The sequence below is a fragment of the Microcaecilia unicolor genome, chromosome 11, assembly GCF_901765095.1.
Source record: "Microcaecilia unicolor chromosome 11, aMicUni1.1, whole genome shotgun sequence".
Lineage (NCBI taxonomy): Eukaryota > Metazoa > Chordata > Amphibia > Gymnophiona > Siphonopidae > Microcaecilia > Microcaecilia unicolor.
Window position 1 is genome coordinate 48217583 of NC_044041.1, and position 25900 is coordinate 48243482.

Genomic DNA, 25900 nt, shown 5'->3' on the forward strand with positions numbered 1-25900 from the left:
CTGTTAACTTCCCGACCGTTCGAAACCTCGCGTCGCGTGGCGTCCCGCCGGCCGCCGCAACGACGTCAGAACTCATGTGACCCGCCTGCGTCCGCATATTTGAATCGCGCTTCCGCCATCTTTTTTTTCCGTTGCTCAGTATCTGAGAAGCGCCTAGAAGGTGAGCGATCCCGTGGGGGAAAGGTGGGCCGCTTAATAATCCCTTCTGTATCAGTGCCATCGCAGCTCTCACGACCCTGGTTGCCCAGCTAGTGCCCGCTCCGCGCCCGCGGAAGCTGTTTCGGGCGGATTGGTTATGGGTAGGGGCGGCGGGGCGCGGGCTCTGCCTTTGGCGCTCCCCGTGGGGTGGGGGAGGGGAGAGAAGGGGCTTGGCGCGCTTTTTTTCTTCGCTGAGAGAGGTGGATTGCTGGCGGCGCCCTTTTCTTTTTCTCTCTGTATTCCCCTGAGTTTAGTTCGGGGCTCCCACCCTGGCTAGAAGGAAAGAAGAGCTCTGCGGACTTCTCGGAGTTTTTTTGTTTCCCCAAGGCTTGGAGCCACCGCCGGTTGCTTAGGCCCGCTGGTGGGGAGGGCTGAGGCCTCGCGTAAGGTGTTTGCTGACTTCTTTTCTCCCGTCTTGAGTGTGGCCTTTTCTTTCCCCGTCATACCGGGCCTGGTGGAGGGGGAAGCTCTCGTCTCCACGATTTGCTACCTGTACAGAGCCTGTAAACTCGTCTGGTGAGAGTGCCGCCGTCTCTTCTTCCTTGGCCTCTCTGGTGTTGAGAGGCGGGCGTCTTTACCTTTCATCCTATTCTCAGAACTGAGGGATTGGGAGCTCCTCGCTTTTTCCCCTGCTGAATGACTATGCACATTTTTTTTTTTTAGTTGCTTCCCTCGCTTCGGTGTCATTCGCCTGATGGCCGGGAACTTGAATCCGGTTCGGTTGTGTGGATCGTTGTAAGCGCTGTCTGGGGTGGGGAATAGAGGAAAGCGTGTCCGCCATTAGAACTCATTCATCGGCTTCATGCAGGTCTTTCCTGCGGCGCTGATTGAAGCCTCCTCCCCACCCCCTCCTTTGTGTCCGATAGTAATACTTAATTCGTATAGTTGAGGTTGGTTCTCCTTTGTGGACGCACATTCCCATGGGAGGTGGGGTTCACAGGTTAGTTTATGGTGACGGATATTTAGGCCTTTCCGTTGCCCCATTGTTCTAACATAGAGCACTCTCGGGGCATTATTGTTTATGAAGGATGGACTTCGTCTGATTCTTCTAGAAGTAGCAGAGGATGTATAGTTTTCCTTTCTGCTGCCTGTACAGATTCTTAACGGTAAAGAGCAGGAAAATTGTGTTAGTCCACTTGGCTATGTTGAAATAGAAGGCAAACCTTTTTTATTGGACTAATTTAATACATCTTTGCCAAAGTTCTTTGTAGTTGTTTACCCTTTCATCATGCCAGTGAAGGAACAAAACAGTTTAAATAGTACGAACTGGTGCTTGGTCTCAGGTTGTCCGCATGTTTCAGCTCAGTGAAAGGTAGGGGGCGGGGTTAACACTTCTGTCAGATCAGTTGTACAGTGGTAACTTCATATTCAGACTTTAGGCTTTTATTAAAACTGATTTTCTTTGCAGGAACACCAGCATGGCAGCTCAAGTAGACCCACAAGTTCAGTTTAAGGTGAGATCATGTATGTGGTTGCTTGTTTAAAGTAGTGTTCTCATCTGTTTAAATATAGTGACTAAATAAATGGTTTAGGTAGGATTAATTGGTCTATATGACTTGTTCTGTTTTTTGTTTTTATTTTTAGAACAGTACTAGCTATTTTCCCATTTATTAGTAGCTTCATTAGAGCTGCATGTAAAAGTACTATGGGAAGGCTTGGTGCTTAGTCCTAGAGTTAACAGTGGAAAACTTTAATACACTACTTTTCTCAAGTATATACATACTTTGCTACAGTATGTTTAAATTATGCCTTGGATACTTTCATTTTGTGGTGATGGATAAAAACGGAATGCTGCATGATCCCTCTTCCCCAGGATGGGTAGTGTGGTGTCATAGTTAAGTGCAGGTGTTCTCAACCCAGTCCTCAGGACATACCTGGCCATTCAGATTTTCAGGATACCCACAAAATATGCGTGAGAGAGATTTCCATGCCCTACCTCCATGGTATGCAAATCTATTATGTATATTCATTGAGGGTATCCTGAAAACTTAGCTAGGTGTGTCCCAATGGATATCCAGAATCGGTGTGTGGGTACACCCGAAGTACCTTTCCGCTTACTGGCTTTTTTTTTGGTCCCTGAACAGCTTATAAACTTTTGTGCTGGAACTCGAAAGAATCTTGTGTGCTGTTGTAGTTGATACATCAAATATTTAGGCTAGTTTTGAACCCTTTTGGGGTAAGGATAGGGGATGAGTAGTTACTTTGGAGGTTTATCGAAACTGTCCCTTAGCAGTTTGCTTTGCTTTTTTTTTCTCTAACAGCTTGTCTTGGTTGGGGATGGTGGTACTGGCAAGACTACTTTTGTGAAACGTCACTTGACTGGTGAATTTGAGAAGAAATATGTAGGTATGTGAAAGCTATTTTTTAAAACCATTGCTGGAATTCTGAAGGTAGTAAAGCTCTTAACCTTGTATTCGTTGTCCTTGCCCTAGTAACAGTTGCACTCCTTGATGGATTGTCTGATTTGCGCTTAATATAACAAAGTAAAATGACTATTTACAAGTAAACATTACAGTGAAAATGTATTTTATCAATTGCCTTTTTTTTTTTTTTTTTGATCTGCCAACCTGAGGGCCTAATGACATGGCTGTAGCCTGCTAGACCTGATTTCTGCTCATTGAGCCAGTAGATGTCAAAATCCTGGTCATTGTAGAGCAGTGGTACCTGATTCAAGTATTTCTCTGACTGCTTTTTAAGGAAGGATATCGAGACTACCCGTATTACAAATCTAAACTATAGAAAAAGGGTGATCAGGAGCTATAAAGGTGGGTGGGGGGGGGGGGAATGCCTGGTAGCTCTGAATGAAGGCTCATGAGCTAATTGGAACTGAGGAATGAAAGAGTTGAATGGTTTTAAGAGCTTGACTATATCTGTTTTGTGTATTTGAGGGATGAGGATGCTGTAGGGTTGTACTAGTTTCTCATGCTTGTATGTGCCATGGGTTGACTTCATTTAATGTACATAAAACATGTATAAATTGAGCTGGATGTCTAAAGAGTACAATGGTACAAGTCAGCCAGTGTGTATCTATAAAAGGACTGTAGAGCTGGTACACCAAACCTTCTTTTCTATTGTCCTACTCTGACTTGTGCTGATATTAGGCTTTACATTTTTTGTTCTGGATCTAAAGTACAATCCAGGACATACCTGTATAATCATAAAAACTTGCCCGATGGTGAAATGGCTTAATAAGTTGTGTTATACTTTAGCTTCTCATCGTTCCTTAAATAAGTGGAGGCCATTTGGGGAACCTTTTCTGAGACGTTCAGCCTGATTGATGAACTTATAATTTACTTTGTATTCTTCTATTCTGGACTTTTAGGGTTGGGGGTAGGGCAGGATTGGGTGGATGGGTGGGCTTGGGGATGAATTTCTTCAAATTTGAAAAATGTTTGAGTTCTACAGTTTTGCATAATTGCTTAATGGGGCAGGGGTAGACATTTTTTTTCCTCTCTTTATCATTTAGTTCTCTTGTTAACTGTGGTCTGTTTTGGTGTTTGTTTTGTATCCATGTCTTTTGGTTTTCAATAAAAACTTCTCAAAAATTAAAACAAATTACATTATAATATATGGTAAACTTATTTTGAAGCTGGTGTTGGTACATTTTTACTGACTGCAACTCTAACCAAAATTACTTCGACTCCACGGCCCTATTTATAAATACTTTGTAACATGACTTCTGAACTGGTCTAAATGAATCTTGAAACTGTTAATTTTGTATTCAGTTTTCAGTGTTTTCTCTTTCTAAACTCTTATTACAGCTACACTGGGTGTTGAAGTTCATCCTCTAGTGTTCCACACTAACAGAGGCCCAATTAAATTTAATGTATGGGATACAGCTGGTCAGGAGAAATTTGGTGGTCTTCGAGATGGTTATTATATCCAAGGTATGCCTTAACTTACAAATTACAGTATAAAATACTTTTTGTTATATTAATTGAAGATGTTTACATTGGTATGTGTGTTTTTATGGAAACCGCCTAGTTTATAGCCAGGTTAGAAGTTTAATTTTTGTGAGGGGATATGACTAATGTTTCAAACACTTGATTAATTGCCAAATTTAGAACATAGGGGATGTGTATTATAAAATCAAGAGTCATTCCGTGTCAAGTGGACCAGGGGTCCCCACCTCACCATCTCAGATTTTGATGAAATTTGGTACATAGTTTCTTTATGATAAAAAAACTAAGCTGTGCAAAATTTTAGTTCAAAAGACTAACAATTGGAGGTTCTAGAGGACCTCAAGTAAAGGGTTGCAAAATGTCGCCTGAGCAAAAATGACATTTTGGGCCAACTTCCAGAAGCTGTAAAACTGGACGTTTTAGTAGTACAAGGGGGATATTTGGAGAACCTGCACTACTTTTAGGGCTTAATGAACTGGCAAAACCCCATGTTCCTAGTCCTCTTACATTTTGAATGGTTTAGGCTCAAACTTTGCAAAAAAAAAAAAAAAAAAAACCGGCAAAAATCAATTTACAGCGATGTTGAGGCTGCTGTAGTTTCTAAACTAGTTGGCCTTTCAGGTTGATTTTTGGTAGGTGTACTAAATGCACGGCTGTAATGAGGCATTCCAATTTGCAGCACTTTCCTTCAAGTGGTTGAAAAATTATAAGCATTCAAAGTTGGTATAAAAAGCATTTTTGCCCATTTTGGGCTATCTTTGATGCCCTTGATCTCCAGTGGGGACAGCTTCTATATTTTTTTCTTTTAGCACCATTAGAAAGAGCAGATTTCCTTCTATCAGAATATGTAGTTTTCATTTGGAGTCTCTTCATATAAGGATTGCAAAAATGCCCTCAAATGTTTGCGGGCAGCAGCCTGTGATTTCTTCACTACACCCTTGATACAAGTGTAGTAAAAGTGATTCTTTCAAAAAGCACCAATTTTTTAAAATAAAGAACACATTATGTTATAAAACTGTGTTCAAGTAAACTAAAAAACAGGGTGGAAACCATTGTATACATACTTCTTGTTGAAGAAACTCGCACCTGCACCGACAGGCTCATTTATATTGAATTAAATGCCACAAATGAAGATATTAATCACTTTAGACTGAAGTAAAATTTTACCCATTGAAAACCTGATTGCAAGAATAAATGCGTTTGAACTGATGCTAATGGTCATCAATGGATCCAGAAAGATCAGATGAATTTCCACTTTGCTCAGTTGGCTGTTCAAGTACATCAGAGTGTCATTTACTGCCACAGCTTTGACCGGAGACTTGCAGGGAGAGAGTACAAACCCGTCTCTTAAGGGTCGGCAGAACTCTAGCTTGTAGCCGTTTCTGATGACTTCCAGCACCCAAGCGTCTGAAGTTACCCTGAAGAGCTTCTGCCTGATCAACAGAAGTTGTTACAAGAGCATTCTGGTCAACTTTTCGATGCTGGATCAACTATTTGCCTTCATCATGAATCCTTACTGTTGAAAAAGTTTTGAATTTTGGCAAAGAACCTGCTGTAACCCATTTTCCAAAGGTGGTCATAATGCAAAAAGGGGCTTAAGAGTGCTGGATGACTCACTAGCAGCCCAGCTAAAGGCCTTAACAAGCAAAATATTTGTGCCGGGTCAGAAACTGTCCATCTTGTCGAAAAGACGTCGGTAACAGAGCTGCTGATTCTTTATCATCAACAACAGCAGATGATGAACACAGTGACATTTCTGGCAAGTTGAACACAAGTTTGACATCTCTTGGTATTTCTCCATTAAAGTTCAAAAGTGATGTACGAGGCTACACCAAGCGCAAAATCAGGCGAGTGCAAATACTTTATCATCTTGCAGTTGCTGCTGGCTTAGACCTAAATGAGTTTGTAACTCAACCTTTTGCCAGTCAGAAATGTGACAAATGTTCTGATTATGATGACCTGCTAAACGAGTTGCAAAAACAAAGTCCAAGTTTCAGCAAATCATGTAGAAAAACTGCAAATATTAACTTTAGCACCAAACAGCTGGTCTATTGAAATAACTGCCTCAGAATTCATGGTTTCAACTAGAATGGTTAAAAAAGCAAGAAATCTGAAATCAGTTTGTGGAATTCTGGCAAAACCAGACAAGAAGAAAGGTAAAGTTTTACCAGAAGAAACAGAAAAAAAAATTCTTGGCTTTTTGAAGATGATGAATTCAGTAGACTGTGCCCAGGGAAAAAAGATTTTGTCTGTCAGAACTGGCACTGAAAAAAATTCAAATGCAAAAGTGCTTGCTGCTTAGCAATCTAAAAGAAATGTATGTTGCATATCGTACTCGAAATGGGCCAGAAGTGGGTTTTTTCCAAATTTTGTGAGCTAAGGCCAAAATGGTGTGTCACTGTTGGCTCATCTGGTATGCATTCAGTGTGTGTTTGTGTCATTCATCAAAATGTGAAGCTTATGCTTGCTGGAAGCCATCTGCTGAACGAAGATTACAAAGCACTGATGGCTAAAACTGTGCAATTTGGAATGCAAAGAATGCATGCTTCACAGGTGTGAAATATGTCCAGGTAAAGATGTGCTTGAAAATTACCTGACAGAAGTGTTCAGTGATGCTGACCCAGGTGAAACAATCGAGTTTAAGCAGTGGGTTCATACAGATCGCACCACACTGGAGACCAAACAGATGTATGTTGATGATTTTGTATCTGAGCTTGCATTGAAAGTTTCAAACCTGTCAATTCACCATTACATTTCCAAACATCAGACACAATACTTAAAAACTGTTAAAGAAAACCTAAATCTTGTGAAATTGTTGTTCTCTTGGACTTTGCTGAAAACTACTCCTTTATTGTCCAAGATGCTGTTCAAGGTTTCCACTGGGAAAACAGTCAAGCTACACTACATCCATTTGTTGTGTACTTCCGTGATGCTTCAAGTGAAATTCAGTGCATAAGTGTTTGCATAATAAGTGACAGCTTGCGGCATGATGCAGTTGCTGTACATTCATTCTTGGAAAAATTAATCGCGTTCTTGAAGAGCAAAATTGGAGAAATAAAATATGTAACATACTTTAGTGATGGCTCAGCTGCACAATACAAGAACTTCAAAAACTTTGCCAACTTGTGCTATCATCAAACAGAATTTGGAATAAGTGCACAGTGGAATTTCTTTGGCACAAGCCATGGCAAGTCACCATGTGATGCCATAGGTGGTACAACAAAGCGACTAGCTGCTCAGGCTAGTTTGCAACGACCTAAAAATAGCCAAATTCTTGTTTGAATTTTGTGATCAAAAAATAAAATCAAGTTCATTTTTGTTTCCAAGGATGAAATTGAATCTTCAAGATCTGCACAAGAGGAAAGATTCAGTAAAGCTTCCACAGTTATTGGAACTCGTGAAAATCACCAGTTTATTCCCATTGTCTTGAACCAAATTTCAGTCAGTAGAGTGTCAAATGATTCCTCCTCATTTGTTGTCAAACTTTGTCAGTCAGATGACCCAGTGAGTGTACCTGGCATGTGTCTCAACTTCAGCCTGGGCAGTATGTTGCCTGTGTTTATGACAACAAATGGTGGATTGGCAATGTCTGTGACACATCATTTGAAGAACATGATGCCTTGGTCAACTTTATGCATCCATGCGGGCCTGCACGATCATTTCATTGGCCTAGCAGAAGAGATTCTTGTTGGATTTCTGAACAGCATATTCTAGCAGTTCTTCCAGTACCAGCAACTACAGCACTTGGACGACAGTATACATTTCCAGAAACGGCAGTGAAACTTATCAGTGAAAAATTCTTGTCACTTCAGCACTGAGGGTTTACTTGGGAACCATTAAGACACCCCCATTAGGCTTGAGAAACTAGGCAAAGACAACCAAATGAGGCTTGGGAACCTCAAGTAAGATGCCCACCTTCAGGCTTGGGAACCTGTGCCAAGTGGCTGGACTTGCCTGGCTATCGGGCGTGACCTCTTGGCGATGAGGTTGCCACTTCCGATTGAATTGGAAGTGGCGTAGCCACCATGGACCAACGCATGCTTAAAGCAACTGAGTGACTTATACAGCAATCAGAAACATCGATGGGCCCTATATCCGTTTCATCTATCATTCAACAATACTGGCCAAAAAACACTTTTTTTGCAATCCTTATATGGAGAGACTCCAAATTAAAAACTACATATTCTGATAGAAGGAAATCTGCTCTTTCTAATGGTGCTAAAAGAAAGAATATTGAAGCTGTCCCACTGGAGATCAAGGGCATCAAAGATAGCCCAAAATGGGCAAAAAATGCTTTTTATATCAACTTTGAACGCTTATAATTTTTCAACCACTTGAAGGAAAGTGCTGCAAATTGGAATGCCTCATTACAGCCGTGCATTTAGTACACCTACCAAAAATCAACCTGAAAGGCCAACTAGTTTAGAAACTACAGCAGCCTCAACATCGCTGTAAATTGATTTTTGCCGTTTTTTTTTTTTTTTTTGCAAAGTTTGAGCCTAAACCATTCAAAAAGTAAGAGGACTAGGAACATGGGGTTTTGCCAGTTCATTAAGCCCTAAAAGTAGTGCAGGTTCTCCAAATATCCCCCTTGTACTACTAAAACTTGAGGTCCCCTAGAACCTCCAATTTTTAGTCTTTTGAACTAAAATTTTGCACAGCTTAGTTTTTTATCATAAAGAAACTATGTACCAAATTTCATCAAAATCTGAGATGGTGAGGTGGGGACGACCTTTAAAATTGGTCCACTTGACACGGAATGACTCCAAAAGAGAACTAAAAAGAGACCGGCAACCACCCAGTGGAATAATTGGCATATAAACTATAACACAATAAACAGAGTTAACTCCGTCAGTCTCCCATCAGCGTTCCTTAATAGGTCTGAAATGCCTCTAAAAAGGTGTTTATCTTAAATTGTTTGACAATTTGGCAACAATTCCCATAAACAATGAATTCCAGATAAAAGGGTCTGAAAAGAAGGCACTTGATCTGGTGGATCCCAATGGATCTAGGAAGAAGAACCAAATGATGGACATTCAATAATCTCAAAAGCCGTGTAGGGGTGTGGTATAGGTTAGACAGATAATCCGGGGAATTCATCCTCAGTGCTCAAAGTTAATAACTTTATACTGGATTCTAGAATGAATAGGTAACCAATGTAAATGCAGAAAGAGGTGTGAGAACAATCTGTCTAGCTTGACAGCAAGCTGCTGTATTTTGTAAGGATTTTGATATCTATACAGACCAGTATATATTACATGTGGCCTTTTAACTAAGGGGTCACTTCTGCCCTGGCAAAACATAAGTGATGTTGGCGTTACTGTTAAACACCATATCTGTTCTGATCTTTCATAAGGATCATCTTATATTTAATTTACTAGCTTGGTTTACTATCTTAAGGTATTATGCCTGTACGGGATAATAGGTATCAAATTGATAGTTTGTATTTAATCTTGGAAATTTGTTCTTAAAAGTATCAGTGAAGGTTTTCTTACTCCCCCCCCCCCCCCCCCCCCCCCCCAAAAAAAAAAAAAAAAAAAAAAATTTACTCGTGAAAAGAGCTTGTCAAACATTGGTATTGACTTTGCTTCATCGATAACTAAATTTGACTTGCTGGCAAAGAACTACTTGAAAGACCGTAATTTCCATATCATGCTGATCAATCCATAGACTGGTGGGTTGTGTCCATCTACCAGCAGGTGGAGATAGAGAGCAATCCTTTTGCCTCCCTATATGTGGTCATGTGCTGCCGGAAACTCCCCAGTATGTTCTCTATCTCAGCAGGTGGTGGTCACACACAGCAGCAGCTCTGGCTAGGCCTCCAAGCCTAATTTTTAGGTTTTGTTGAGTGCCTGGGGTTGAGGGCTCTTCTTGAGCAAGTGCAAACCTGGTGGCGCCAGGTCCCTCCTTTTCTCCCCCCTCCCGCTGGCTCCGTTTAAAAAAAAAAAAAAAAAAATTTTGGACGTCCTTAAAGGCGTTTATTTCGACATTTATTTAAACGTTTATTGCAGCTACTCACTGGGACACCAGGTCATTACAGCTCGGAGCGAGAAGCAGGTAATTTTTACCTTTTTTATAGCGGGCAGGGGGTTCCCCGATTGATCTCCACGTGGCCTATGGCGTCGGAGGGCGAGGGCGCGAAGAATCGCTCCCCGGACCGCGTGTGCGCTCCTAGCGGGGATGCGGGGGTATTAGTCTGATTCGCCCTTGTTGGGTGTCAGTTCGGAGGCCGGTCAGTGTCCCGGGTCTTCCTCCGGTGCGGCGGTTTTTCCCGCCATAAACGCCCATCCCCCGCTGCTCGCCTCCGCCATCTTGGCCGGCCACTCTGCTCGGACGGCTTCTTCTTGGGCCGCCCTTGAGCTGGGAGACGTTCATGCCATGGCCGCCCTTGATTTGAGCGACGGCAAAAAAGCGGCTAAAGTTAAGCGCTGTTCTTCCCGCGCGGCTCCTTCGCGGAGTGTCGCGCCGGACGCCATCTTGGATGCGCAGCATGTTTCTCCCCCGCTCTTACGAGCGCCGGTTGAGGGTGCGTCTAGGGCTGTGGCCCAGGCTGCTGACGTGCACAGTCTGGGGGGTTTCTCCCCCGAGTATATTTTGCTGCTGCATCAGGCCTTCCTTATGCAGAACGCTGCCCCTTCTCCCTTGTCCGATAAAGGGGTTGAGGCACCCGGAAGTAAACGCCCTCGGGTGGATTCCCAGGCCTTAGAGGACGCTGTTTCCTCTGATGTAGATGAGGGCAGCGTATCTGAGTTCTCCCAACGGTCCTTTGGGGATTCCTTGGAGAAGACGGATTCCCGCTCGGATGGAGCGGATGACCCCTCTGCAGCATGGATCTTTCGCTCAGAGGATTTGCCCAACCTGTTAATGCAGGCCATGAGCATTTTAAAGATTTCCTCTCCGGAGGACGTCTCTCCCTCAGCCCCTGTTGGCTCCGCCATTATGCTGGGGACGAAGCGCCCGCCTAGAACCTTCCACGTGCATGATGCCATGCACACCTTAATTTCGGCTCAATGGGATGTCCCGGAAGCGAGCCTCAAAGTGGCTAGGGCTATGTCCCGCCTCTATCCTTTGCCTGAAAGTGAACGTGAGGCCTTTCTTTGGCCTACCGTGGATTCTTTAATCACTGCGGTGACTAAGAAAACGGCGTTGCCGGTGGAAGGTGGCACGGCCCTAAAGGACGCCCAAGACAGAAGATGGAGGCGTCTTTAAGGTCGTCCTTCGAGGCGGCTGCCTTAAGTTTGCAGGCCTCAGTTTGTGGCTCCTACGTGGCCAGGGCGTGCCTGACGATTGTGCAGCGGGCTTCCCCCTCGGATCCTTCCTTGAGGGCTGATTGGCCGGCCCTGGAATCGGGCTTGGCTTATTTGGCAGACTTGCTGTATGATGTCTTGAGAGCCTCGGCTAAAGGTATGGCTCAGACAGTCTCTGCGCGGCGGTGGCTTTGGCTGAAACATTGGTCTGCGGACCACGCCTCTAAGTCCCGCCTGGCTAAGTTGCCTTTTAAAGGCAAGCTGCTCTTTGGGGTCGAGCTGGACAAAATTGTGACCGATCTCGGCACGTCTAAGGGCAAGAGGTTACCAGAGGACGGTTTCAGGAAGCCCGTCGGTACCGCCCGGGCAAGTCGGGCTCCTCTGCCCCCTCTTCCTTCAAGAGGAACTTCTCCCCCAAGCAGCATTCCTTTCGCAGAGACCGCCGTCCCGGAGGTGTGCCCTCCGGTCCTCCCCCAGGGTCTCATACCCAATGACGGGGTCCTGGTCCATGGCCCAGTGCAAATTGGAGGACGCCTGTCCTCGTTTCTGGGCGAGTGGACCAGGGTAACTTCAGACGCTTGGGTGCTGGAAGTCATCAGAAACGGCTACAAGCTAGAGTTCTGCCGACCCTTAAGAGACGGGTTTGTACTCTCTCCCTGCAAGTCTCCGGTCAAAGCTGTGGCAGTGCAGCAGACCTTGGACAATCTGATCCGCCTGGGTGCGGTCGTTCCGGTGCCAGAAAATCAGCTTGGCAAGGGACGTTACTCCATTTACTTTGTGGTACCAAAGAAAGGAGGTTCTGTACGGCCTATCCTCGACCTCAAAGGGGTCAATCGGGCCTTGAAAGTTCGGCACTTTCGCATGGAGACCCTCCGCTCTGTTATAGCGGCAGTGAAGGCAGGGGAGTTCCTGGCATCCTTGGACATCAAGGAAGCGTACTTGCATATTCCCTTCTGGCCTCCTCATCAACGCTTTCTGCGTTTTGCAGTCCTGGGCCGACACTTCCGTTCGGGTTGGCTACTGCTCCGCGGACCTTCTCCAAAGTAATGGTGGTCATCGCGGTCTTCCTGAGAAAGGAAGGAGTAGAAGTCCATCCTTATCTGGACGACTGGTTGATCCGAGCCCCCTCTTATGCAGAGTGCGGCAAAGCTGTGGACCGGGTGATTGCTCTTTTGAGCTCCCTGGGGTGGATCATCAACTGGGAGAAAAGCCAGCTGCGCCCGACTCAGTCCCTGGAGTATCTGGGAGTTCGATTCGACACCCAATTAGGCAGAGTGTTCCTGCCGGACAATCGGATTGTCAAACTTCAGGCTCAGGTGGACCAGTTCCTAGTAGCCTCTCCGCTCCGGGCTTGGGACTATGTGCAGCTGTTGGGCTCTATGACGGCCACGATGGAAGTAGTGCCCTGGGCCAGGGCTCATATGAGACCACTACAACACTCTCTGCTGCAGCGCTGGACTCCGGTGTCGGAGGATTATGCTGTGCGCTTTCCCTTGGACCCAGCAGTGCACAAGGCGCTGAGCTGGTGGCTGCAGACAGACAAGTTGTCTGCAGGGATGCCTCTTGTGACCCCGGAGTGGATTGTCGTCACAACGGACGCCTCTTTGACGGGCTGGGGAGCCCACTGCTTGGGAAGGACAGCGCAGGGGCTCTGGTCTCCTGCAGAGGCAAAGTGGTCTATCAACCTCCTGGAACTCAGAGCCATTCGGTTGGCGCTTTTGGAGTTCCTCCCGGTCCTGGCGTTGAAACCAGTACGGGTCCTGTCGGACAATGCCACGGCTGTGGCCTATGTCAACCGCCAGGGAGGTACCAAGAGCGCCCCTCTAGCCAAGGAGGCCATGAATCTATGCCAGTGGGCGGAAGCGAACCTGGAACAGCTGTCAGCGGCCCACATTGCCGGAGTCATGAATGTCAAGGCGGACTTTCTCAGTCGCCATACCTTGGATCCCGGAGAGTGGCAGCTATCTGCTCAGGCGTTCTTGGACATCACGAAGCGCTGGGGCCAGCCGAGCCTAGATCTGATGGCGTCATCGGCCAATTGCCAAGTGCCGCACTTTTTCAGCAGAGGACGGGACCCTCGATCCCTGGGAGTAGATGCTCTTCTCCAACAGTGGCCGACACAGGAGCTTCTCTATGTGTTCCCGCCCTGGCCCATGTTGGGCAGGGTGCTAGACCGGGTGGCAAAGCATCCGGGCCGGATAATCCTGGTGGGTCCGGACTGGCCCAGACGTCCCTGGTATGCGGACTTGATCAGGCTCTCAGTGGACGATCCTCTGCGGCTGCCAGTGGAGCAGGGCCTGTTGCATCAGGGTCCCATGGTGATGGAGGATCCCTCCCCCTTTGGTCTTACGGCCTGGCTATTGAGCGGCCACGTCTGAGAAAGAAGGGCTTCTCAGACAAGGTCATCGCCACTATGCTAAGAGCGAGGAAGCGCTCTACTTCTACTGCTTACGCCAGGGTTTGGCGTACCTTTGCAGCATGGTGTGAAGCAGGCTCACTTTCTCCCTTCACTGCTCCAATTTCTTCAGTGTTGGCGTTCCTGCAAGAAGGTCTGGAGAAAGGCCTGTCGCTCAGTTCCCTTAAAGTCCAGGTAGCGGCTCTGGCTTGCTTTAGGGGCCGCCTGAAGGGTGCTTCCCTGGCTTCGCAGCCAGATGTGGTGCGCTTTCTCAAGGGAGTTAATACCTGCGCCCTCCTCTGCTCTCAGTGGTGCCTACGTGGAATCTCAACCTGGTGCTAAGAGCCTTGCAGAAGCCGCCTTTTGAACCCTTGTCAAGGGCATCTCTGAAAGACCTGACTTTGAAAGCAGTCTTTTTGGTGGCTATCACTTCAGCCAGAAGAGTTTCCGAGCTCCAGGCACTCTCATGTCGAGAGCCCTTTCTGCAGTTCACTGAGGCAGGAGTGTCTATTTGCACAGTGCCTTCCTTCCTGCCCAAGGTTGTTTCTCGCTTCCATGTGAATCAGCAGCTCTGTCTCCCTTCCTTTCGTAGGGAGGACTACCCAGAGGAATACTCTGCTCTCAAATATCTGGATGTGAGACGAGTCATCATCAGATATTTGGAAGTGACCAATGATTTCCGGAAGTCGGATCATCTGTTTGTCCTGTTTGCAGGTCCTCGTAAGGGTCTGCAGGCTGCTAAGCCTACAGTGGCAAGATGGGTCAAGGAAGCCATTGCAGCGGCTTATGTGGCCGCGGGGAAGGTGCCGCCTATCCAGCTGAAGGCTCACTCCACTAGAGCTCAGGCGGCCTCGATGGCAGAGGCCGGGTCCGTCTCCTTGGAGGAGATTTGCAAGGCGGCAACTTGGGCATCGGCCCATACCTTCTCTAGGCATTACCGCTTGACTGTGGCTGCTCGGGCGGAGGCCCGGTTTGGAGCTTCAGTGTTGCGGTCAGGGATTTCTATGTCCCGCCCTGGGTGAGTACTGCTTCGGTACATCCCACCAGTCTATGGATTGATCAGCTATGATTAATGGAAAGAAAATTATCAGGTATGATACATAATTTTACCTTACTGCTCTGTTATGAAGGCATAGTTCACATCATATGCAGAGGCATGGATTTATTTCCAGCATCCTGGAGATATGAAAATCAAAAGTTCAAACACTACTTTTGCCCTGTGTGCACTTGTTTTTTACATTCATCATAAATTTAACGAGCATTTAATGCACGTATCTATCAACGGCTTTAAAGGGGGTAAGCTTGAACTCTTATCTTACATTCTAAAATATTAACTGTTTTCTTCTGTACAACCTTTTTCAGCTCAGTGTGCTATCATTATGTTTGATGTCACATCAAGAGTTACATACAAGAATGTTCCTAACTGGCATAGAGATCTGGTACGAGTATGTGAAAACATCCCTATTGTGTTGTGTGGCAACAAAGTGGATATTAAGGACAGGAAAGTCAAGGCAAAATCCATCGTCTTCCATAGGAAAAAGAACCTTCAGGTATGATTGACATAAATTTATATAATTTAGGTGAGGGGCTAAGCTCCTGGCCTAAAGCTTTAGTACCTCAGTTGTCATTGCTGCTGAGAACTTAGTTGAATGGTTGCATCCCTCTGGAGATACCAGCCCTTCAAATGGAGGGCTGAGCACCATGCTTCTTTAATGGGGGTATGGGGAAAAGAAGCATCTGGTGAGCAGACCCTTGGTACCTTCCAAGCTTTGATGATCCCCTTTTGACTCATGGTCACCTTTTAACATTGACTGTGCCATCCCTTTTGTATGCCTGATATATTCAATATTACATCACTGCTTAGGGGGCCTTCTAGAGTGGGGAATTTTCTTCTAGGAAAACAGCTTTACTTCAATACAAACTGTTGGGCCTCTTTAAAGGAAAAAGAGCTGCAAGTATTTTCAGTAATTAAAAAGTAGTAGGCTAAAAGACCTTTAAGGGTTTAAGGGGGTGAACTTGGGTGTACTTAGGAAATTCTTTATAGAAAAACTGGCACACAGAACAGTCCTCCAGGGTGTGATGAAAAGGATGAATCCAGATTAGAGCATGGGACAAGCACAACTTGAAGAGGGGATTCTAAAGCTGAACAGGTGTAGGTCTCTAGTGATTTGAAGGTAAAATGGCGGTGGGGAAAAGGTGATTTCATAAGTGGTGGTAGAAAATATAAAGGGGGTAGGGGCTGGTCAGTATTCCATCCCCTTCATTATCCCCAAAGATCTTCAGACCCTTTGCACCTCAAAGTAGAAAGAGATATTGAAAAGTTCTCAGGCTTTGGGGACACTTTAGTCAGGATAGAGGTGGTAAGATGTGGGGAAGCCTTGCCTCGCTGGTTGACGGGCATACCTGCACGTTCCTATCTGAGCCATCAAAATCCTGTATTTTTGTTTTCAGAGAATGTTTGGTCTTTGCATTCCTTTTTGATCTAGTCAGGGTACTGAGCATGCTCAGAGGTGATGGTTGTGGCGGCAGCACTGAAACAAGCAGGGATCCTGATTCATCAGTCTTGGATAATTGAGTATCAGAAGTTATTTCAGGAAAGCAATGAAGTTTCAGCACAGGTAATTGACCTATTAGTAGATCTGGGGTGTCAGTACAGCCAAAAGTCAGGTTACAGCTCAAATCATAAAATATTTGCGAGTGGTTCGGTGCTCAAAAGGGGAACGTTCTTAGATTAAGACCTAAAGTTGCATGGACAGATCTGTAACTTGTAACAGTGAGATAAGGTTTGGAATATTGGTAGGATTGTTTAGAGTAGAGCTTAATTCTGGCTTTGCTAGCAGTTCAAGTAGTGGCAATTTTCAGGATACAGGGATTGGTAGAGCATTTCTGGCATTTCTTACTTGGGATCAGGTTCATTTTAGAGAGTTAAGGCCTTGCTTCCTTGGCTTTCACTATATCCTTGATGTGGTGCAGATGTTCTTTGGAAAAGATTATACTTCTTTCAAAGTTTTTCCTTTAAACACAGTATTCTTACTATCTTCTGTTCTCTTAAAGGAATTGTGGAGTTTCATGCCTTTCCTTTTAGGGAATATCTTATGTCTGTGTTGTCACCCCATCCTGTTCCTCACTTTGACAGCAATTGATCTGGTGGTTCTGTAGTTTTTTCGGAGGCAGCCATTGAGCTACCTTTTTGTTCTCCCTCCGAATACCTTGGTACACTTTGGAGAAGGAGCAAGACTTTGGAAAGAGGTTGGTAAGCACAAAGGCAAAGCAGTTTTGAAGGTCAGTCTCATGTTGATGAGGATGGATTCTGAGGTGCAGATATCTTCATTACAGTTTAGCCTTATTCCTCTTTAGTTTTGCGGTGGCCTCTCTCTGCTGCATGCCTTTTTAAAAGATGTTTTTGAGATGTTGCCTGTGGCGCACATATCTTGATCGGTCTTTCTGTATCCTGCCCTTAGCTTCTTCTTTGGTACATCCCACACATCTGGATTGGTCTGGAGGGATGCTGAAGGTGAAATTAGATATTACTTGCCAATTTTCTTTAGTTCCTCCATACATGTCCAAAACCCTCTTTCAGTTGATACGGTGGTTATCTACTTTAATTCTGTGCATAGTTCAGTTTTCAGTTATTTCTGCCATAGTTTTCTAGCCTTCACATGTACTTTAGACTTAAATGGATGTTTTCTTGTTCTTCAGCTTGGCTGTCAAAATAGTTTAGTGGGGAGATTGCCCAGGGTTCTTAACTGAAAGTCCCTAATTAATAGGACCGCTGCTTTTTAATATATTTATAAAGGATTTAGAGATGGGAGTAACTAGCGAGGTAATTAAATTTGCTGATGACAGTTATTCAATGTTGTTAAATCGCAACAGGATTGTGAAAAATTACAAGAGGAGCTTACGAGACTGGGAGACTGGGCGGCTAAATGGCAGATGACGTTTAATGTGAGCAAGTGCAAGGTGATGCATGTGGGGAAAAAAAGAACCCGAATTATAGCTACGTCATGCAAGGTTCCACGTTAGGAGTTACGGACCAAGAAAGGGATCTGGGTGTCGTCGTCGATAATACACTGAAACCTTCTGCTCAGTGTGCTGCTGCGGCTAGGAAAGCAAATAGAAAGTTGGGTATTAGGAAAGGAATGGAAAACAGGTGTGAGGATGTTATAATGCCGTTGTAGCGCTCCATGGTGCAACCGCACCTTGAGTATTGTGTTCAATTCTGGTCGCCGCATCTCAAGAAAGATATAGTAGAATTGGAAAAGGTGCAGCGAAGGGGACTACTACTACTACTATTTAGCATTTCTATAGCGCTACAAGGCGTACGCAGCGCTGCAGAAACATAGAAGAAAGACAGTCCCTGCTCAAAGAGCTTACAATCTAATAGACAAAAAATAAAGGAATCAAATCAATTAATGTGTACAGGAAGGAGGAGAGGAGGGTAGGTGGAGGCGAGTGGTTACAAGTCAAAAGCAATGTTAGACTAAAATGATAGTGGGGATAGGACGACTTCCCTATGAAGAAAGATTAAGGAGGCTAGGGCTATTCAGCTTGGAGAAGAGACGGCTGAGGGGAGACATGATAGAGGTATATAAAATAATGAGTGGAGTGGAACAGGTGGATGTGAAGCATCTGTTCACGCTTTCCAAAAATACTAGGACTAGGGGGCATGCGATGAAACTACAGTGTAGTAAATTTAAAACAAATTGGAGAAAATTTTTCTTCACCCAACATATAATTAAACTCTGGAATTCGTTGCCAGAGAAAGTGGTGAAGGTGATTAGCTTAGCTGAGTTTAAAAAGGGGTTGGACGGTTTCCTTAAGGACAAGTCCATAAACCGCTACTAAATAGACTTGGGAAAAATCCACAATTCCAGGAATAACGTATAGAATGTTTGTACGTTTGGGAAGCTTGCCAGGTGCCCTTGGCCTGGATTGGCCGCTGTCGTGGACAGGATGCTGGGCTCGATGGACCCTTGGTCTTTTCCCAGTATGGCATTACTTATGTACTTATGTAGTTCAGTCTCCATCTGCTGACAGAAGGTAAACTTGTACATTTGGACTGGCCTGAAGGGACTGAAGTTAAGCAAATTGGATATCTAATTTCCTTTTGGGTGATCAAGGATGTGCACTTGTATGGATTACTTTTGGGGATTTCATTGGTTTTTGATAGACTGAACATCTGAGGATGGGGCCCCCAAGGTGGTGGTTTGTATTTAAGACTGGATGAGGGATAGACAAGATAGTAATCATAAATGAGGAAAGCAATGGCATTTAGTGGGGTCTCTGGTAACTGTTCCAGCAGGGCAGGTTCTATTCAGTCATTTTGCAGAGGGGTTTGGAGATTTGCCTTTTGCAGATGACATGATCTGCAGTAGATTAAGTGATTGCAGAGCTCAAGGAATGGCCAATGCAGAAATCAGTTGTGCATTTAGTTGAGTGGTACCCCAGTGGGGGGAATGAGGTCAGATAATTGTCCCAAAATCTCTTGGTCAGATTTGTATCTCGGATAGGAAGCTTAAGATGGTGGCCAGAGCCTGAAGCATGATTGGGTACAGGTACATAGGAAGAGGCATAATCAGCATGGAAGTCTTTGGGTTATTGAGACTTCATCTGGGGAAACTGGTTCTCAAAAAAGATGGGCTGAACTCTTCTAGAGAAGTAGTACAGATTTTGCATCAAAAGACATTTGATTTAAGGACTTAAAGAACTAATTTGATAGGCACAGGAAGCATTTTTCCCCCCTGTGGAAATGTTCTACTTAAAAGTATATCCCTATCTAGTCTGGTCTTGGCAGATATCTGCAAGGAATTTTTTTTGCATGTATAATCTTTATTGCATGTCGGTCTCGTGTATATTATGGTTACCCTGAAAACCAGTGTGTTATGGTATGAGGTTTCATAGGGCTAGATAAGGAGTCCTTTAGGTGGATGCATGGAATGGGTTCCCAGTAGAAAATCTAGGATGGGATAGGAACCTATGTAGATTAAGGTAGGCTATAATTGCAAATAGCAGTTATGAGGGGAGAGAGTTGTCAGCGTGTGCAGCATCACAGTAGGCATGAATATGACCAAAGTAAACCTAATGAAGATTTAGGAATGTGCGTGCTGATCTTTTAGTATTTCTGGGTGGCAAGTCTATGAGGTCTGACATGTAAACCGGGGCGTCACAGTAAATGATTTTATGAACCAAGGTGCAGACCTTTGAACGTAATATGTTCTTTGAGTGGGAGCCAAGGCAGTTTTTCTCTTAGGGGCTTGGCGCACTCATATTTTGTCTTACCAAATATGAGTCTAGCTGCAGTATTTTGGGCTGTTTGAAGCTTCTTTATGATTTGTTCTTTACAACCAGCATAGAGTGCATTGCAGTAGTCTGTGACTTAGTACCATTGATTTGTACCAGGCTGCGAAAAGTTTCTCCTGGGAAGAAAGGTTTATTCCTTGTCATCAGCAGCTGATGAATCCATTACGAATGGGTTGTGTCCACCTACCAGTAGGGGGAGATAGAGAACACTGAAAACCATAGTGCCTCTAGGACGGCTAGCTCCATCTGCCGCTCAGTATTTCTCTATCTCCCAGTAGGGTTGGATGCAGCTTGTTCAGCTCCTTGAAGATTCTGCCTGGGTTGGCTCCTGTGCTTTTGCCAGTTGTAGCAGGGGTGTTGTGGCTAAGTGGAGCCCACTTTAAAGGCACATAGGTTCGCCTTTCCCTGCCTTTCCCACCCTCTTCTGCTTCGGGAGTACCTCTGTAGCTGTTTGCCTCCAAATTACTCACAGCGTTTAAAAAAAAAAAAATCACGCTTTGACAGTGCTGCTATTTCTGAGGCTTTTCCTGACTGTGCAGCGTGACCAGAGCTTGTGGACTCGGTCCTTTGAGGTAAGAGCAGTACTCAGCTCCTCCAGGGAGGGCCCACGGATGACGTTCCGATCGGGGTGATTTTGGCGCAAGTCCGCCATTTTGAATTTTATTCTGTCATTTTTCGGCGATGGCTGCTGATGGAGTTAAGCGCTGTTCCCGTTGTGGCAAGCGCAGATCAGCAGTGGGGCTCTGTAAAACGTGCTGTTTAGACGGTAGAGCCAGTACGAGCTTGGCGAGCGATGATTCTTCCCGCTCGATGGAGCTGGCAGAGGGCGCCATCTTGGAAGCGCAGCATGGCTCGACCCCCGCGGTTGCAGAGGAGTCTGAGAGCAGAGGGGGGGCCGAGGCTACCGAAGGAGCTCCGTTCCCTGTGGCTCCTAATTCGGAGACGGGAGGTCAGGGTGGGTTTTTCTCCCCCGAGTTTGTGCTTATTTTACATAAAGCCTTCATGCTGAAAAGAGCTCTGCCGCAGGTGGCTGACACTGCGTTGCTACCTGGTCCCCCTCCGACTGATGATGGCCCGGGGCTGATGTCAGACGTGGATTCCCCTGAGCATTGGATGCACGCTAAGCATAGACGGGTAAATTCCCCGTCGGAGAGTGGGCCCCCCCCCCCCCCCCCCCCCCCCCGCGTGGTCGGGCTGTGGTGACTCTGAGGGATCTGGCAGGCCTTCATGGTCTGAGGAGCCAGAGGAAGGTGCCGGTTTGCCACTGGATCTGGATGATTCCACTGCGGTTCGGATTTTCCACCGCGATGAGCTGCCAGCACTTATTTCTGATGCCTTACAGGCCCTCTCTATTGATGATCCTGTTCAAGGCGAGGCCTCCTCTGGTAATCAGAGGATGGCAAGTACTAAGAAGCCTGCTCCAGCCTTTCCTTTACATGATTCCAGCCAAGAACTTATTTCTGCTCAATGGGCTGACCCTGAAGGGCCCTTGAAAGTGGCCAGGGCGATGGGGCATCTTTACCCTCTGAGTGAGAGCACTTGGCCCGTTTTGGGATGCCTAAAGTGGATGCCTTAGTCACGGCTGTGACAAAAAAGACCACCCTCCCAATAGAGGGAGGGGTTGCCCTGAAGGACATTCAGGACCGGTGGCTGGAATCAGCGCTAAAACGGTCCTTTGAGATTTTGGGCCTAGCCTTAAGGGCGTCTGTTTGCAGTTCTTATGCTGCTTGAGCCTGCCTCTCTTAGTTACAACAGGCAGTGGAACAGCCCGTGGATGGTGCAGAGTCCCTCGCTGAGGTTGCACCACGCATGGAGTCGGCCTTGTCATTTTTAGCTGATGCCCTCTATGATCTGGTCAGAGCTTCGGCTAAACAGATGTCTGTGGCGGTGTCCGCCTGCCGCCTTCTATGGCTATGGCATTGAGCGGCTGACATGGCCTCTAAGCAAAGGCTGGTGAAGTTGCCCTTTCAGGGCCTTCTGTTATTTGGAGAGGATTGTTAAAGACCTGGGGGATGGTAAACCCTAGAGGTTACCTGAGGAGACTTTTTGCCCGGTTTTGGAGCTCAGAGGGGTGAGCAAGTCTTTGAGTGCTACACTTACTCATGGAGATGCTTTGATCTGTAATAGCCTCAGTCCTGCCAGGTAGTTTCTCACCTCATTGGACCTCAAGGAGGGTTATTTTCATATCCTGATTTGGCCTCCTCACAGGAGATTTCTCCATTTGCCATCCTGGGGGATCGTTACCAATTCATGGCCATGCCTTTTGGCCTCACCTATGCACCTCGCACATTTTCCAAAGTTATGTTGGTGGTTGCAGCCTTTCTTTGCAGACAAGGGGTCCTGGCCCATCCATACCTGAACGATTGATTCAGACGCCGCCTTATCAAGAGCTTTCACAGTACACAGATAGTCCTGTCTCCTTTCTGCAGTGGTTTGGGTGGTGAATTGCAGCAAGTCATCTCACCCCCATCCTGATCCTGGAATTTCTGTGCTTTGATACCACAGTGGGGAAGGCTTCCATGGCATCATCTTCTTATGCTCAAACAGCAAATTCTCAGTCTTCTCTTGTCCCTGTCTGTGAGCTTGGGATTATGCTCTGGTTCTCCGTTCTATTGCAGCGACTCTGGATGTTGGGTAGTCATATGTGAAATCTCACATGCAGCCCCTACAGTCTTCCCTGTTGAGCCAGTGGTCTCTGGTCTTGGTGATCTATGCCCAGTTGGTGTCATGGAACGCCTCAAGCCAGATGGAGTCTGAGTGGCTTCTTCCTGTACACTCAGACAGGGTTGCCCTTACAGACTCCCAATTGGTGTCCTCACCTCCTAGACCAGCCTATTCGGGTGGGGAGTCCATTTTATCCACCACTCTGCGCAGGGCCAGTGGTCGAGAGTGGAGACGTCTGATCTATCAACAGATTGGAACTTTGAGCCATACAGAAAGCTCTCTTGGCCTTCATGCCTTCTCTTCGTGGGAGACCATTGCAAGTGCTCTGACAGTGTGACAGCAGTATCTTACATTAACAGACAAGGGGAACAGAGTCCCTAGCCCAGGAGGCACATCTTTTTCAGTGGGCAGAATTGAATTTTTCCAATTTCAGCATCCCACATCGTGTTTTCACTGAACTCGCAGGTGGACTTCATCAGCAGGATGTCTCTGGATCTGGGGGAATGGCAACTGTCAGACATGCATTTTGCCTAATTTCCAAGTGGTGGGGCCTTCATGTTCTGGACCTCAGGCATTCAGACTCAATGTGCAGGTCCACAGTTTCTACAGCTGTTTCAGGGAGGATGGGGAATGGAAAAAAAAAATCTATATTTTACTCACACCTTTTTAGTAGTAGCTCATTGTGAGTTACATGCAGGTACACTAGGTATTTCGTGTCCTTGGAGGGATCACAATCTGTTTATACTTCAGTGGAACAGATGCACCAGTAGAACTTTGGCCCTTGGATGGCCGCCTTTATGTTTCTTCCGTGGGAAGGGTGTTGCACATTCTTGTAGTTCCAGACTGGCATGGATGTCCTTGGTATGCAATGCAGTCCTCATCTATCGACAAGGACAGTTTCATCTTTTTTACCGAAGATTGTATCTCTTTTTCATGTCACTCTTCCTTTTTACAGGGAGATCTGTTCTGCAGAATACATTTCCTTGAGGCTTTTGAATGTGAAGAGTCCTTATGTGCTATCTTGCCACTACCACTGATTTCACATGTTCTGATCATTTTTGTCCTTTGCAGGACCTGGAAGGGTCTGCTGGCCTCCAAAATCAGTGGCTCTGGCTTAAGGGAGGCTATTTCTTCTGCTTAAATTCTGAGGGGTAAACCTCCTCCCATGCATGTTAAGGCTCATTCTACCAGGTCTTTGACTTCTCATTGGCAGTGATCTGTAGGTCAGCAACGTCTTCATTTATTTATTAAGCATTACTATCTGGATGTGTCTGCTTCTTTCGGGGCCATGGTTCTCGCTGCAGGGGTATTGCAATTCCTGTCCTCTTTAGGATTGCTTTTGTACATCCCATTTGTCTGGACTGATCCTTGGGACGCAATGGAAGGAAAAATTAATTACCTGATAATTTTTTTTCCTTTAGTTCCAAAGGATCAGTCCAGAGCCTGCCCTTCTGTGATTTTGTGGTTTTTTTTTTTTTTTTTTTTTAATGTTCTGAGATTTTGTTTGTATTCTGGTTCCATTATTTATAGGGCAAGAGTTTTGCCCTTTCTAGAGGCTGGAGTTTTTTTTCTTTTTCTTTTCTCTGGAAGTCTTTGGTTGCTATCCACACTTGGTGTTCTGTCTCCACCTGCTGGCAGATGGTCACAGCCCATTTGTCTGGACTGATCCTTTGGGACTAAAGGGAAGAAAATTATCAGGTAACCTTTCCATCACATACCCTGAAGGGTGAAACAAAGGATTCTGAACAGTCTTCATATGTGATACCTAAATTGAGATCTGAATACAGAAAATTAATTCAATAGTTTACATTTTCTGGAGTTTCTCTACATACCATACTTACTAACATGAAGTATAATGTAACCAGGGATCACCGGACATGCTTTTTCTTCCCCCCTGGTTTACTAAGCCATGCTAGCAGCTGCCATGCGCTAATGCCGACAGCCCATTAACTTTGAATTGGCTGTGTCTGCTTTGCTGTACAGCACCTGCTAGTACAGCTTAGTATATGGGGGTGGGGGGAGAGTGTCTTAAAAGTTTCCTGTTGTACAGAATGCTCATTGCTTTTGTATTAAGTTTGGATTTTTTTTTGTTTGTTTTGTTTTTTAGTACTACGATATCTCAGCCAAGAGTAACTACAACTTTGAGAAGCCCTTCCTTTGGCTTGCCAGAAAGCTAATCGGTGATCCTAATTTGGAGTTTGTAGCCATGCCTGCTCTTGCACCACCAGAGGTAGTTATGGACCCAGCATTGGCAGCACAATATGAGCAAGATTTACAGGTAACTTTACTTTGTGAAATTGTTTAGATGTTATCCTCTTGGAATAAGTGGGTTCAGAGATATCTCACTACTTACAAAGTGGGCATTAACTCCCAGTACAAACCATCTTAAATTGGTATTGTTTTATTTCCTCCCTTCCCCCCATAGATTGCTCAGACTACTGCACTGCCAGATGAAGATGATGACCTGTGAGGGAATGAAGCTGGAGCCCAGCGTCAGAAGTCTAGTTTTATAGGCAACTGTCCTGTGATGTCAGTGGTGCAGCGTGTTTGCCACTTTATTATCTAGCTGAGCAGAACATGTGCTTAATCTTTGGGATGCTAAAGGAGATGAATGGGCTTCGGAATGAATGTGGCAGTAAAAAAAATTCCTTCATATTTTGGACCTGCATATTTAGCTGTTTTGGACTGCGATTACTTATCCTTGAGTTTTCATATCTAATTTAAGACTGCTACAGTCACATCACAGTATTCAGTGGTGATCTTGTTTGTTCCTATCATTCCCATTCCTTTTTTGTTTAGATCATAATAAAAGTTGTATTTCAAATATCTAAGCACCTGAGCTTTCATACATTGTTGGAAGTTTTTTAAGAATGCATCTTTTTAACGTTCTGAAATGCTAATCTAATATTGCTGATGACCTGCTTTCTGTGGCGTTAGTGCATTCCTTTTTGTCCTAACATAGCCCTTAATTGTATAGATTATGCTCGTCTGCCAGCAGATGGAGACAGACCAATAAGCTGCAAGCACTTCCTTTATGAAAGGCTATGTGCAGCCTATAGGCCAGCAGTTTTCTGGCTTCAGCAAAAGGCAGAGAGCATTCCTTGCAGTTCTGGACTAGGCTGGTATTTGCTCCAGTACCCTGTTGGCAGACTGGTCATGGTTGAACTGAGGCAGAAGATTCAGGACTGCTCCTT

General features: G+C 45.4%; 1 protein-coding gene across 1 annotated transcript; it reads left to right on the forward strand.

Annotated features, from left to right (window-relative positions):
- Positions 1 to 95: 95 nt before the first annotated feature.
- LOC115480305 (GTP-binding nuclear protein Ran) lies at positions 96 to 25537 on the forward strand. Its single transcript, XM_030218890.1, has 7 exons — positions 96 to 160; positions 1607 to 1652; positions 2460 to 2544; positions 3960 to 4085; positions 15105 to 15292; positions 24814 to 24984; positions 25132 to 25537. Exons 2-7 carry the CDS (start codon positions 1617 to 1619, stop codon positions 25174 to 25176), a joined length of 651 nt encoding a protein of 216 aa, XP_030074750.1. The 5' UTR covers positions 96 to 160; positions 1607 to 1616; the 3' UTR covers positions 25177 to 25537.
- The last annotated feature ends 363 nt before the right edge of the window (positions 25538 to 25900 follow it).

Excerpts from the sequence above, each read along its gene's own strand:
- LOC115480305 (XM_030218890.1), top strand. The coding sequence starts at position 1,617 with ATGGCAGCTCAAGTAGACCCACAAGTTCAGTTTAAG. Across the intron at positions 1,653-2,459 it reads ACCCACAAGTTCAGTTTAAG|CTTGTCTTGGTTGGGGATGG; the intron begins GTGAGATCATGT and ends TTTCTCTAACAG. Across the intron at positions 4,086-15,104 it reads AGATGGTTATTATATCCAAG|CTCAGTGTGCTATCATTATG; the intron begins GTATGCCTTAAC and ends AACCTTTTTCAG.